The sequence below is a fragment of the Saccostrea cucullata genome, unplaced genomic scaffold, assembly GCF_032062105.1.
Source record: "Saccostrea cucullata isolate Sc308-1 unplaced genomic scaffold, CSIRO_AGI_Scuc_v1 ctg2415, whole genome shotgun sequence".
In the NCBI taxonomy this organism is placed as follows: Eukaryota; Metazoa; Mollusca; class Bivalvia; order Ostreida; family Ostreidae; genus Saccostrea; species Saccostrea cuccullata.
In genome coordinates this window covers 77,479-90,659 of record NW_026941316.1, presented here as the reverse complement: position 1 = coordinate 90,659, position 13,181 = coordinate 77,479, and the positions used below count along the sequence as shown (strand labels likewise).

Sequence of the window (13,181 nt, the reverse complement as noted above, 5' to 3'; positions counted from 1 at the left end):
AATGTCCCCTTTTACAAAAGCGGGGGGCCAAAAATGAATTAATAGATATTTGCTTATCTAATCTGTAGACTCAACTGAGCTTTTCTGATCAGAGCTAGCTGCAGAACTGTAGCTCTCGGAAAAAAATATATATTGACAGACCGGAGAGCTACAGTGCCACCCATTGAAAAAACTGTATATTTATTGCGCACAAAAATGTGCGCTTGATTCTGGATTATTTCTTCCAAATTTTTCCCTCAATTGCAAAAAAAACTAGATTTCAAAAAAGTTCTTACTCCTCTATCAATTCAATTTCTCTCTTAGTTTACATATGTACAAAATGGCAGTATAAAAAGGCGAAATTTCGTTGATCTCAAATTCAGGACTAGGAGGGCTTTTAAAAACAATTATAAGGAATGTTTTGTAGTGGAAACATTGAAAGAATATGTTCGGAACACACAGTTAGTAACATTTTGATATGACAGTCTTAAAAACATGGAGAAATAAATCGAGAAACAACACACTTTTTTGTGCGCAATAAATATACAGTTTTGTCAATGGGTGGCATTGTAGCTCTCCGGTCTGTCAATATATTTTTTTTTTCGGAGAGCTACAGTTCTGCAGCTAGATCAGAGCATGATCTGTGAAATTCTTATAGAAACATCCTTAGGTATTATGAATTCAGGTTTCCACAAATCACTACCCAAGCTTGGGATAGGGTTGAATCCACAATTTGTGGTCACAGATTTACATAGGAATATGTAGGAAAAATCTTTGAAGTATCCTATATCCACTAGAATAGTCATCTGTGGGTATCAGCATATATTTAGAAGGATAACAAGGATAACAATCTTAAATTTTTTCTTTGACAAAGGAAAGGCCAGGGTCAATAAAAGTTGGAGAAGATAAATAGTTCTCTCCAAAATGTATCAGCATTTAAGGTTGGTGAAAATATCTTGAATAGCTTCTTTGAAACTGAGTGGAACACTAGATTAAGAAATGTGAGGTCAAGGTCAAAGGGGGGGTCAAGGTAAAAACTGATGCCCTTGAATAGCTCTCATTAGTATGTTTAACCAATAAGACTTGATACAAATGTCAATTAAGCTTTTGTGAAAATGAGATGTAAATAAAGGTAAGCTCAATAAAAAGGTCAAGTTCAAAAATTGTTATAAATATGTATTAGCATAAGCATCTTTTAAAATATCTTATTAATAATAAATAGTTTCATTGAAACTTAACTATGCATTTTGTAAAATGTGAAGACAATGGTCAAAGGAAAAGTCAAGGTCAAAAAGGTTATAAATGAAATTTAAGAGTTTTTAGCAATATGTAACATCAAGTAAGATTTCATGAAAATACTTTGAATTGTTACTTTGAGACTAAACACTAAATTTGGAAAGATCAGGTCAAGGTCAAAGGGAAGGTATTACCGTAAACAATATTGATGTGTTTGAAACATTTCATGAGTAAGAACCAGCATATGAAATTTAATAAAATTAGCTTGATTAGTTTTTTAAAAGTGAGCTAAACAAAAATTGTGACAAAAGGATGGAGGGACACAACAAACACTTTAGGCCCGGCAATATTCACAGTGAGCATAAAAATCGTTTTAATATCATTTTCTTAAGAAGAGCAAAGCCATGATTAGTCATATTTGTATGAAAGCATCCTTAGATAGTGTAGGTACAATTTAATTCCAGTCATGTTGACCCCTAAGGGGGGGAGGGGTCACAGTATTGATCTTAATTTTACACAGGATTATAAAAGATTAAATAAAAAATCTGTTTACATAGAACATAAGGGTCACTTTGACTCAAGTGACATACATGAAATGGCCTATGGGCCTCCTATGAAATATTAATTTATGCTGTTTAACTGCTTTGTGATCTCTCTTTCATATTTATTCTACTAGGATCCTTAGAAGGCTTACCTAATTTTTTTGTATATACTGACACGCAAAAGAAACGCAACACCCTACTTTACTGGGAAATAATTATGTAAAGTAAAGAATTTTGTATCATAAAATTATGAATATCTTCAAATTAATAAACATCGCTAATTTAACGGTTGAAAGATTTCCATACCAAACCCGAAGTCAAGTTTGAGGCTGCTTCACAGAAATCAGAAATTGCATGTTTAACAAAAGATATGGCAATATTATGGACTTTTAAGGGTTTTTTAGGGTTCATCATAATAATGCAGCAATATTTCAAGAAATAAAGTCTCCTTTCGTTTCCCGTAACGATATTAAGGCTACTTGAAAATGGCTTATGTACGCATTTCCATTGCTCTAGCTGGAAAATTTCAATGTAAAAGTGATGGAGATTTGCTGATGCGAAATTTCACTACATTACGCCTCAACAGGGTCTTACGTATCATATGCATCAAGGACAGTCTTTGTATCGGAAGTCCAAGGGTGGCTACACTGCTTTAAGTTAGAGAAAATTCGACCTAATCATCTGAAAAACGGGCATTTAAAAATGCCAAAGATTAAACCTTTAGATCTCGATATTAATGAACCTATTGTATCGTAGAAATTAAGCTGCAATTGTTGTTTAGGGCAGTCTTGCACTTTTTACTTGCATGGCTCGGAGGGGGGTGTTTTAACAGTCATATTTTACATAGTAAAGTAAACATATGAACATTAACATTTTTATCAAATCTCTGATGTTCTGAAAAGTGAGTTTAGCCTTATTTTATTCGCTTTTGAAAATCATTACATAAAAAAAAATCACATTTGTAGATTACTGCTTGTTGCGTTTCTTTTGCGTGTCAGTATAATAATAGTCACCATGTACCAATACATATCTTTGATATTAAAGAACAATTTGAATCAAACTTTAATGTATTCTAGATGGAATTTGATAAATTACAGATTAATGCTGTATTTTTTAGCAAGAATTTATTATTTAATAAAACTAAGTATTTTTGTTTAAGAGGTCCATGTAGACAAAAAATCCTGATGTAAGTTTACAACAGACAGGCAGATGGGCAATAGAGTAACTTCTTTTGGAGAGTAAACTGGCTCAAATGAACCAGAGTGTTTTATTGAGGATGGGGGTAAATACTGTGTTTTCATCAATATTCGCTGAGCACCAATTTGGGAGGCATTCGTTGTTCAAAGCAGATCCACAAAATTAAATGTTCATTGAATTGAGAAATGTGTTATTCATATGTATAGACAATGCTTCAGTCCACGAAATTACGTATCCTCGAAAACATCTGATCTACAAAATTCACAAAAATTGATGAAATAACAGTATTGCTTGGTATATATACAATATACACTGAAGCATTGACCATTGAATGACCCTAGTGATTGCTGTCATTTGCTGAGTATACAAACAAGCTCCTATAATCTTACTGTTGTCACGTACTGTACCAGGTAATCTGTGTTGGGTATAATTTTTATTATAGTGACACATGGTTCATAAAAATCTGTGATAAATTTGTTTTAGGTTGGTGTATACATGGACTTTGAACACAAACAGTTGGATTGTCTATCTATAAGAATATTTAAGATACAGTTCCTGTTTACCTTAATTTAGCCTTGTAACACATCAGTCTGTGGCTGACACTAGTTCAGATGTCTAGACTCAGAAGGATAAACAGGTTCATCTGAAAGGTAAGTTGTAATTGTTCACTGCGCCACTCAGGTTATATCTTATAAAGATATATATCTATAAAAATGGATTTAGTTGTAATTAAGGAATAGTTATTGATAATATTAATTAACCTTGAAATCACTAAATATATATGAATATTAAAGTTGTAATAAATTTAAGTACTTTAAATGTCATTATATCTGTTACATTCTCAAAAATTAATGATTGCCATTAAGAAACTGCAAATGAACATTTTCATGCTCTGCAATTGATCCTACATTAGAAAAACCTGACAAACATTAGAAAAACAATTTTAAAAAATTGCCCTGCCCCCCCCCCCCCAAAAAAAAAATTGACCTCCCTCCTAAACACACATTTAACAAAAAATTCCTAAACACCTCCCCCCCCCCTTACTTGCAGATTCATTTGTTCAAATTGGTGAAACCATAAGGATGGGGCTACATTAGGGGATAACAGTTTTTCTAATGTTTGTAAAAATATCATTAAAATATTTTAATGAAATTTTTACTGAAACAGCAAGGCCATTAGTTATATTGGTATTTAGAATCTTGAGAATGCCTGTTGTGCCACCTGGGACTAGGGTGGGGCAAAAGGATGGGGTCATGGGAATATTGAGTGGAAAACCTTTCGAAATAAAACAGTGTTTTGAAGAATAGCTGTGAGAGCATAAATGACTTCATAAGATGTATGCAGTGATCAAGCATGGAAGAAAACATTATGTTTCAATTTGCAAAATATAATTTAACCAAATTTCATAAGGGTTGAAAACTCTTGTATGAAATAGGGACTGTATTCATGAATATCAGCAAGAAAAAACAAATATGTCAAGACAATTAGCTGTAATAATGCACAAACGTACAACTATGCAGCTTTATAGTGTCAGGGATTGTTAGAAATCTCTCCAGTAACTTGTGTATTTAAGCTAATTTGTTGATAATTGTACCTATTTTACTGGCACCCTCTCTTGACAGGATGAGTGTAAGACATAGTGTCAGGAGGCTGTGGCCATCCTGTAGAGGGGCAATAACTCTGGCAAGTCATCCATGCAGACCATGCCTGGGAGCTCTAGCATGTACAGACCCAAGGAAGGCAGGAATACAGATCAACAGTGGTCAGTATAAAGTTAACAAGTACCAATTTTTTTTCCTAATGTAAATTCAGTAAGTAAGCAGCCTCATGCAGGCCATCTATGAAAACTAGCTGTTTTTTTGTCTAGTTGTTTATCTAGCTATCTGTCTGTCTAGTTGTTTGACTATCTAGCTATCTATCTGTCTAGCTGTTTGTCTATTTGTTAGTGCCTCTAGCTGTCTTCTGTCTTGCTGTTTCTCTATCTAGCTATCTGTCTAGCTGTTTATCAAGCTATTTGTCCCTCTAGCTGTCTTCTGTCTAGCAGTCTGTCTATTTAGCTATCTGTCTTTCTATAGTTGTTTTTCTCTCTTGCTGTCTGTCTAGTTGTTTATCTATCTAGCTTTCTATCTATATAGGGTTTTTCTATCTAGCTGTCTGTCTAGTTGTTTATCTATCTAGCTTTCTATCTATATAGTGTTTTCTATCTAGCTGTATGTCTAGTTGTTTGTCTATCTAGCTCTCTGTCTGTCTAGTTGTTTATCTATCTAGCTGTATATCTATATAGTGTTTTCTATCTAGCTGTATGTCTAGTTGTTTATCTATCTAGCTGTATATCTATATAGTGTTTTTCTATCAAGCTGTCTGTCTAGTTGTTTATCTATCTAGCTCTCTGTCTATCTTATTATGTTCCCCAAACGAAGTTGGGGAACATATTGTTTTTACTCTGTTTCTTATTATTATTATTATTATTTTTCTTCTTCTTCTTCTTCCTGGGTACTTTTTTGTCCGGGAATGATCTCGTAAACTATACATCCGACTAAGGTGAAATGTTTTTAGGGTCAGTAGACATGTTATGTAGATTTGCGGAACGAAGGTCATTTTGCGCGCACGTGCTTGCAAGAGCGTGCACGTGCAACATGTGAAATGACCGATTTAATTGATATAGGTGTAACTTTTTAAATTTTTGATGAAATGCTTTAAAACTTATAACATAAGGATATATTAGTAGCATAGACAATATGACATGGTCAAAATAGCAAGATCTCACGCGCATGCACGTGCGCTTTGCTCTGATTGGCTGAAACTAAAGTCTCAATATCTTTCTTGTTTTTTGACGAAATCCTTTGCAATTTTGAAAATAGCCATGCATTACAATATCCTACAATATGATATATAGCAATTATCATGAAAACACGTGCATGCACGTGCGCTGCAATCTTATTGGCTGAAACTTTAAATAGCTATAACTCCTTTGATTTTCAACCAAACAGGATGGGATTTGGAACATAGATAGATATACTGGTCTACTACAAGAAAATATGGTCACCATGCACATGCATACACGTGCATGTACGTGCACTGCAATCTGATTGGCTGAAACTTTAAATAGCTATAACTCCCTTGGTTTTCAACCAAACGGGGTGGGATTTAGAACATAGATAGATGTAACGGACATCTACAAAAAGGTATGGTCACCATGCTCAAGTATGCACGTGCGTGCACGTGAAATGAGCAAAATCCAAAAAACACTTGAATGAGTGCATCTTTTTTAATACTTTTGGATTAAATATTTTAATATTTAGTATATTAAAATATATAGATTGTGTAGACAAGATGATATGGTCATTACACACATGCATTCACATGCGCACGTGTGCAATGCTAAAATTTGAATGAACTTTGTACACTTCTGGGTAAACGTAGTTAAAGTCTCAAATGCATCGAGTGTGTCTTATTTAATGAAGCTTCCAGGGAATATGGCACAAAAAGGGAGTTGGGGAGCGTTTGGGGAACATCTGTAACGGTCCCCGTTACAATTAGCACTAGTTGTTTTTCTCTCTAGCTGTCTGTCTAGTTGTTTGTCTATTTATCTGTCTGTCTAGTTGTTTGTCTATCTTGCTACCTGTCTGTCTAGTTGTTTATCTAGCTATCTGTCTGTCTAGTTGTTTGACTATCTAGCTATCTGTCTGTCTAGGTGTTTGTCTATTTGTTAGTCCCTCTAGCTGTCTTCTGTCTAGCTGTTTCTCTAGCTAGCTATCTGTCTAGCTGTTTATCAAGTCATTTGTCCCTCTAGCTGTCCTCTGTCTAGCAGTCTGTCTATTTAGCTATCTGTCTTTCTGTAGTTGTTTCTCTCTCTTGCTGTCTGTCTTGGTGTTTAATTATCTAGTTTTCTATCTATATAGTGTTTTCTATCTAGCTGTATGTCTAGTTGTTTGTCTATCTAGCTCTCTGTCTGTCTAGTTGTTTATCTATCTAGCTGTATATCTATATAGTGTTTTCTATCTAGCTGTCTGTCTAGTTGTTTATCTATCTAGCTGTATATCTATATAGTGTTTTTCTATCAAGCTGTCTGTCTAGTTGTTTATCTATCTAGCTCTCTGTCTATCTTATTGTTTTTCTCTCTAGCTGTCTGTCTAGTTGTTTGTCTATTTATCTGTCTGTCTAGTTGTTTGTCTATCTTGCTACCTGTCTGTCTAGTTGTTTATCTAGCTATCTGTCTGTCTAGTTGTTTGACTATCTAGCTATCTGTCTGTCTAGGTGTTTGTCTATTTGTTAGTCCCTCTAGCTGTCTTCTGTCTAGCTGTTTCTCTAGCTAGCTATCTGTCTAGCTGTTTATCAAGTCATTTGTCCCTCTAGCTGTCTTCTGTCTAGCAGTCTGTCTATTTAGCTATCTGTCTTTCTGTAGTTGTTTCTCTCTCTTGCTGTCTGTCTTGGTGTTTAATTATCTAGCTTTCTATCTATATAGTGTTTTCTATCTAGCTGTATGTCTAGTTGTTTGTCTATCTAGCTCTCTGTCTGTCTAGTTGTTTATCTAACTAGCTGTATATCTATATAGTGTTTTCTATCTAGCTGTCTGTCTAGTTGTTTGTCTATCTAGCTCTCTGTCTGTCTAGTTGTTTATCTATCTAGCTGTATATCTATATAGTGTTTTTCTATCTAGCTGTCTGTCTAGTTGTTTATCTATCTAGCTGTATATCGATATAGTGTTTTTCTATCTAGCTGTCTGTCTAATTGTTTATCTATCTAGCTGTATATCTATATAATGTTTTCTATCTAGCTGTCTGTCTAATTGTTTATCTATCTAGCTGTATATCTATATAATGTTTTCTATCTAGCTGTCTGTTTAGTTGTTTGTCTATCTAGCTCTCTGTCTGTCTAGCTGTTTCTCTATCTAGCTTCCTGACTATCTTATTGTTTTTCTCTCTAGCTGTCTGTCTAGTTGTTTGTCTATGTACATGTATCTGTCTGTCTAGCTGTTTCTCTATCTAGCTTCCTGACTATCTTATTGTTTTTCTCTCTAGCTGTCTGTCTAGTTGTTTGTCTATATACATGTATCTGTCTGTCTAGTTGTTTCTCTATCTAGCTACCTGTCTGTCTAATTGTTTTCTCTCTAGCTGTCTGTCTAGTTGTTTGTCTATTTATATGTCTGTCTAGTTGTTTGTCTATCTTGCTACCTGTCTGTCTAATTGTTTTCTTTCTAGCTGTCTCTCTAGTTGTTTGTCTATTTATCTGTCTGTCTAGTTGTTTGTCTATCTTGCTACCTGTCTGTCTAATTGTTTTCTTTCTAGCTGTCTCTCTAGTTGTTTGTCTATTTATCTGTCTGTCTAGTTGTTTGTCTATCTTGCTACCTGTCTGTCTAATTGTTTTCTCTCTAGCTGTCTCTCTAGTTGTTTGTCTATTTATCTGTCTGTCTAGTTGTTTGTCTATCTAGCTACCTGTCTGTCTCATTGTTTTCTCTCTAGCTCTCTGTTTAGTTGTTTGTCTATTTATCTGTCTGTCAAGTTCTTTGTCTATCTTGCTACCTGTCTGTCTAATTGTTTTCTCTCTAGCTTTATGTCTAGTTGTTTGTCTATTTATCTGTCTGTCTGGTTGTTTGTCTATCTAGCTACCTGTCTGTCTCATTGTTTTCTCTCTAGCTGTCTGTCTAGTTGTTTGTCTATTTAGCTTTCTGCCTGTATAGTATTTTTTCTAAGTAGCTGTCTGCCTCTTAATATAGCTGTCCATCTGTGTAGTTGTTTTTTTCTGTTTGTCTTTTAGCTGCCTGGCTTTCTGTGTAACTAGCTAGTTGTACATGTTTGACTGTCTAGTTGGCTGACTGTCTAATTGTTTGTCCTCCTAGCTGTCTTTCTATATTGTGATTGTCTATATATCTGTCTGCCCCTCTATAAAGCTGTCCATCTGTCTTGTTTGTTTGTCTAGCTTTGTCTTTGTAACTGTCTGATTTTTTTATGTAACTAACAAGTGGTTTGTCTTTGTAGTTGTCTTTGTTATTAGATTTTTAGTGTATTTGTTTTTTTTTTGTCACTGTCTGTCAGCTGTTTGTCTTTCTACTGTCTGTCTGTGTAGTAGTTTGTTTATGTAGGGATTAATTTTCTGTGTATCAGTCTAGGTTTTATCTGTCTATCTGTCTATTTGTTTATGTAACACTCTCTATCTTTGAGGTGGAATTCTTAATTAATCAATTTTTAAAACAAAAATGAAGCATTTTTGAATCAATTCTTCTGCATTTTGACTTAGGACAGATGTTTCCGACAACTTGCTTCAGAGTGTATTGTTCAAGCTCTGCTTTCCCAGAAAAGGTAAACACTTCTTTTGTAATGATATCTGCACATATCGTAATTTTATAGTCTTTGTTATAATAGAATTCAAGCACAATTATTAAATTACAAAGGAAGCTGCATTAAAATGATAAACATTAGAGAGTTCTATCCAAACTGTAAAATTCTGCTCAAATGAGACCATGGTTCAAATTCCAGGTTAGTCCAAAGTTTTCATGGCCTGGGAAACTCATAATATTCAGGTGACTGTCAAGGCCCATGGGCCTCATTTGTGTGCAGAATTTTTAGAATGTTGAATTGCATAAGAGGTTATTTATAAATAAGGTTATTTACAAATGACTTGTGTTTTCACCAGGGTTTTTGCACTGTGGTGCACCAAAGCATTAGATTATAGTAAATCACAAATTTTGTAAAATTGAAAAAATAAAGTTAACAGGTTGGCATAAATTAAGGATTAGCTGGGTGACCAACTTTCCTCAAGTACCCGGTATATGATTATCATCTATTCCAGAATAAAGAAATAAAAGTTTTAGCTGAAGATGGAGGTCAAAAGGTGAAGATAACTTGGAAAAATGGTACAGAATCAATGTAAGTCTAAGAATAATTCATCCTATATCAAAGTCAGTAAACTGTGCTTTAATTGCTTTTATTTTGTACAAAAGAATTAGAATGAATTGGGACATTGAAAATCTTTTACTTCAATTTTTTTTCTTCACATTTTATTCACATCAACACACAAGTTGAACTCACATACTTTATTTTTATTTGGAAATATTTTTATAAATCATTTCTGTTGTTATTAAACTTTTTGAGTTAATATTTCAGCTTCCATAGCATTTGGTTGAGAAACAACTGTCATTGTCCTGAATGTAAGCAGGATCACTCAGGTCAGAAGCTGATGGACGTTGGTCAGATAAGATACGACACGACAGTCCAAAAAGTCACAATGTCAGGTGATCAAATGTAGTCGATATTGATTGATGCTGGTTTTAATACCTGACAATCTGCTTTGTATCTCATAATGGAGGATAATTCTTTATTTAAGTCTAGATCTGCCATCTTTAAGTTGATCATGGAGTGTATGTTGTCTGTATAACTGAAAATATTTCACATTTATCAACTTCTTCTCTGAAACCACAAGGTCAATTTCAGCCAAACTTGCCTTATCAAGACATTCTTGGATGAAGAGAATTCAAGTTTGGTCAAAAGAAATGCCACTGCCTCTTTCAAAGGGAGATAATTCATAATTAACTTTGATGACATCTTTTTAAAAACTTTTTTCTCAAAAATGACTGAGCCAGAACAGACTTTTCTGAGAAATATATAGAAAACTAGAAATAAGTCTTATATAGGACATGATTCAAATGATGGATTCAAGGGATAGGGAGGAGGGGGCACAAAACCGGATCAAATCTTACAAAAAACAGAAGGGTTTTGATTATGCAATTATTCTTCGATTCAAGTTTGTTTAAATTTTGGCCCTCTTTAGAGAGAAAGAGTTGTTACAGTAAGAATTCAGATTTTAAAAGGAAATAGTGAAAAAATTTCCTTTTGAAAAATCCATTTGAAAAGTAGCAGGTCTAAAATTGCATTTATTGGATAAGAGTTTTTCATATGGATGAAATGGAAGATAGGTTTTTTTTTATATGATTGTGAACAGCATGGCCAAAATGAATCAATAAGCAATGTGATCTATGGGCCTATTATTATCTGTATTGACAAGTATACCTATCATAAATTCCAAAATTCAAAGAAAGAAGACATTACAGGTTTCTCAAATCTCAGATTGATTAACCTTACAAAATCACTTTATGATATCCCACATCTTGATTTTACAAACAATCTTGACCATAGATCAAGTGGTCCTACAGTCAAAATGCATTTTGTACTTTGACTATCTGATAAACAAAATATTACTAATGCTTTTATTTACATGTATATTAAATCACATTTCTTTGTGCTTATATATAATCATGTAAATAATAAAATCTTCTGACAAAAACACTATATTCAAATTCTGATGAGCAGAAAAATTGTGTGGTAATTATAAGACTGAAAACACAGAAAAAAAGCAAACTTCTTTATTTTCACATTGTTGCTTTTATCCTTATGTGGCAGTGTTTCATTTTTAGGTGACAGTAAACTCAAAATACTATGGTCCGATAAACACAGCGGAGAGCTGCCCCTGGATTTTCTTGTAGAGCATGGCTACTCTGATCTGACCAATGATTTTAGGCCTTCTACCATGGTCAGCAAGCCAAAGTCCTACCCCACACTGGACTTCTCTAAAGTCATGTCTGGACAACAAGGAGTTCTTCAGTAAGGATCTCTTAAATGTTTTTCGAATCAATTTAAATTTTGTGATTATTTAAATCAAAATTTTGCAAATTAAAATTAATATACTGTGCAATAGAAGAGAAAGGTAAATGAGCAAGCTGGCTATTATATTGTAAGTTTAAGTGTTCCTAAGTTTATGATGCTTTAAGAATTAAAAAAATAACCTCTTGACAACATTAGAAAATAATTAAGTATTTTTATGCCCCAAAAGAAGTAAGATATGGACATGTTTTTGACATCTTTGTCCTACATGTCTGTGAAAACTTAAAGCGGCACAGTGAGTCAAAATCATATCTTAATTTTAAGATTCTGTAGCATACAGAGAAAGACTTACGAAAATTATGAATATAGCGAAGATATGACAATTCAACTGCAAGAATTGACTGCACAATATAAGTGCCGGAAAAACAAAGGTTGTATTAACCGTTTCATTGTTTCGTATATGTCAAGGTCACGCTACTCTTATTTTTAGCTCAAACTTGTAAACAAAATTCAACTGGAGCATGCAAAGGTGAGAAATATGTTCTAACAACTTTTTAAAAAGATTGCATCAAATTTTTTGGTTTACTTATATTCATTCGTGGATACCTGAGACCATGGTAACTATGGAAACTTATTAAACACTTTTCTGCGCACGCGTATGATAGGAAGGAAGAAGTAGGGTATTTTGCAATATTTTCGTTTGGGGCAGACAGAAATTATTTTTACTTTTATTTTTCCCCATAAAATTTTAATTTTTAGGTTCTGAAACCTGTAATTTTCTGAAACCTAATACTTTAAGGAATGGAACAAAATTTACAGAGGTCATGCGAAAATTCTACATTTGTCAATTTTCCCCCTTGTGCGTCACTGTGCCACTTTAAATACTGCAAATGACATTAAAAATATAATAGCTTGCTTTTAAGCTCACCTCAACAAAGTTGGGGGAGCTTATGTAATACCCTCGGCGTCGGCGTCCCGGGTTAAGGTTAAGTTTTTTGGAGCAGTTTTCTTTTTAAGTACTTCTGTGTCCTTTATTGATTAGACATGCATGGAAGATGTTTCTAGTGTGTTTCATTGTACCAGTCAAAGTTTGAGATGCTGCAATTTCAGCAAAGGAATGACCAGGTTAATGTTTTTGGAGCAGGTTAACATTTTTGGTGCAGTTTTTGGTGTAGGTCTCATTTCCGAGTAACTATATGCCCTATATTGACCAAACTTGCATGGATGGTACATCTTAGGATGCACTACCAGGCTTGCTTTGGATGTTTAATCTTGCCTACATTTTCCGCATGAGTGAACAGGTTTATGTTTTCGGTGCAGGTCTCATTTCCAAGTAACTATGAGCACTATAGTGACCAAACTTGCATGGATGATACATCTAAGGATGCATACTACCAGACTTGCTTTGGATGCTGAATCTGACCTACATTTTCTGGTTGATTGAACAGGTTAAAGTTTTTGGTGCAGGTTTCATTTCCAAGTAACTATGAGCCCTATAATGACCAAACTTGAATGGATAGTACATCTAAGGGTGCATTCTACTAGGCTGGCTTCAGATGCTGAATCTGAACCTACGTTTTCTGGATTAGTGAAACGGTTAGTTTTTTTACACAGGTTTCATTTCCAAGTA

At 34.0% G+C, this 13,181-nt stretch overlaps 1 protein-coding gene across 1 annotated transcript in view; it reads left to right on the top strand.

Annotated features, from left to right (window-relative positions):
- The window catches only part of LOC134257615 (CSC1-like protein 2), a 49,921-nt gene that overhangs the window by 1,082 nt on the left and 35,658 nt on the right, over positions 1-13,181 (top strand). Inside the window, exons 2-7 of the mRNA XM_062740203.1 lie at positions 3,438-3,604; positions 4,577-4,716; positions 9,192-9,253; positions 9,744-9,820; positions 10,058-10,185; positions 11,365-11,551. Coding sequence (XP_062596187.1) covers positions 4,578-4,716; positions 9,192-9,253; positions 9,744-9,820; positions 10,058-10,185; positions 11,365-11,551 — 593 coding nt within the window. The 5' untranslated portion in view covers positions 3,438-3,604; position 4,577. The remainder of the gene's footprint in view (positions 1-3,437; positions 3,605-4,576; positions 4,717-9,191; positions 9,254-9,743; positions 9,821-10,057; positions 10,186-11,364; positions 11,552-13,181) is intronic.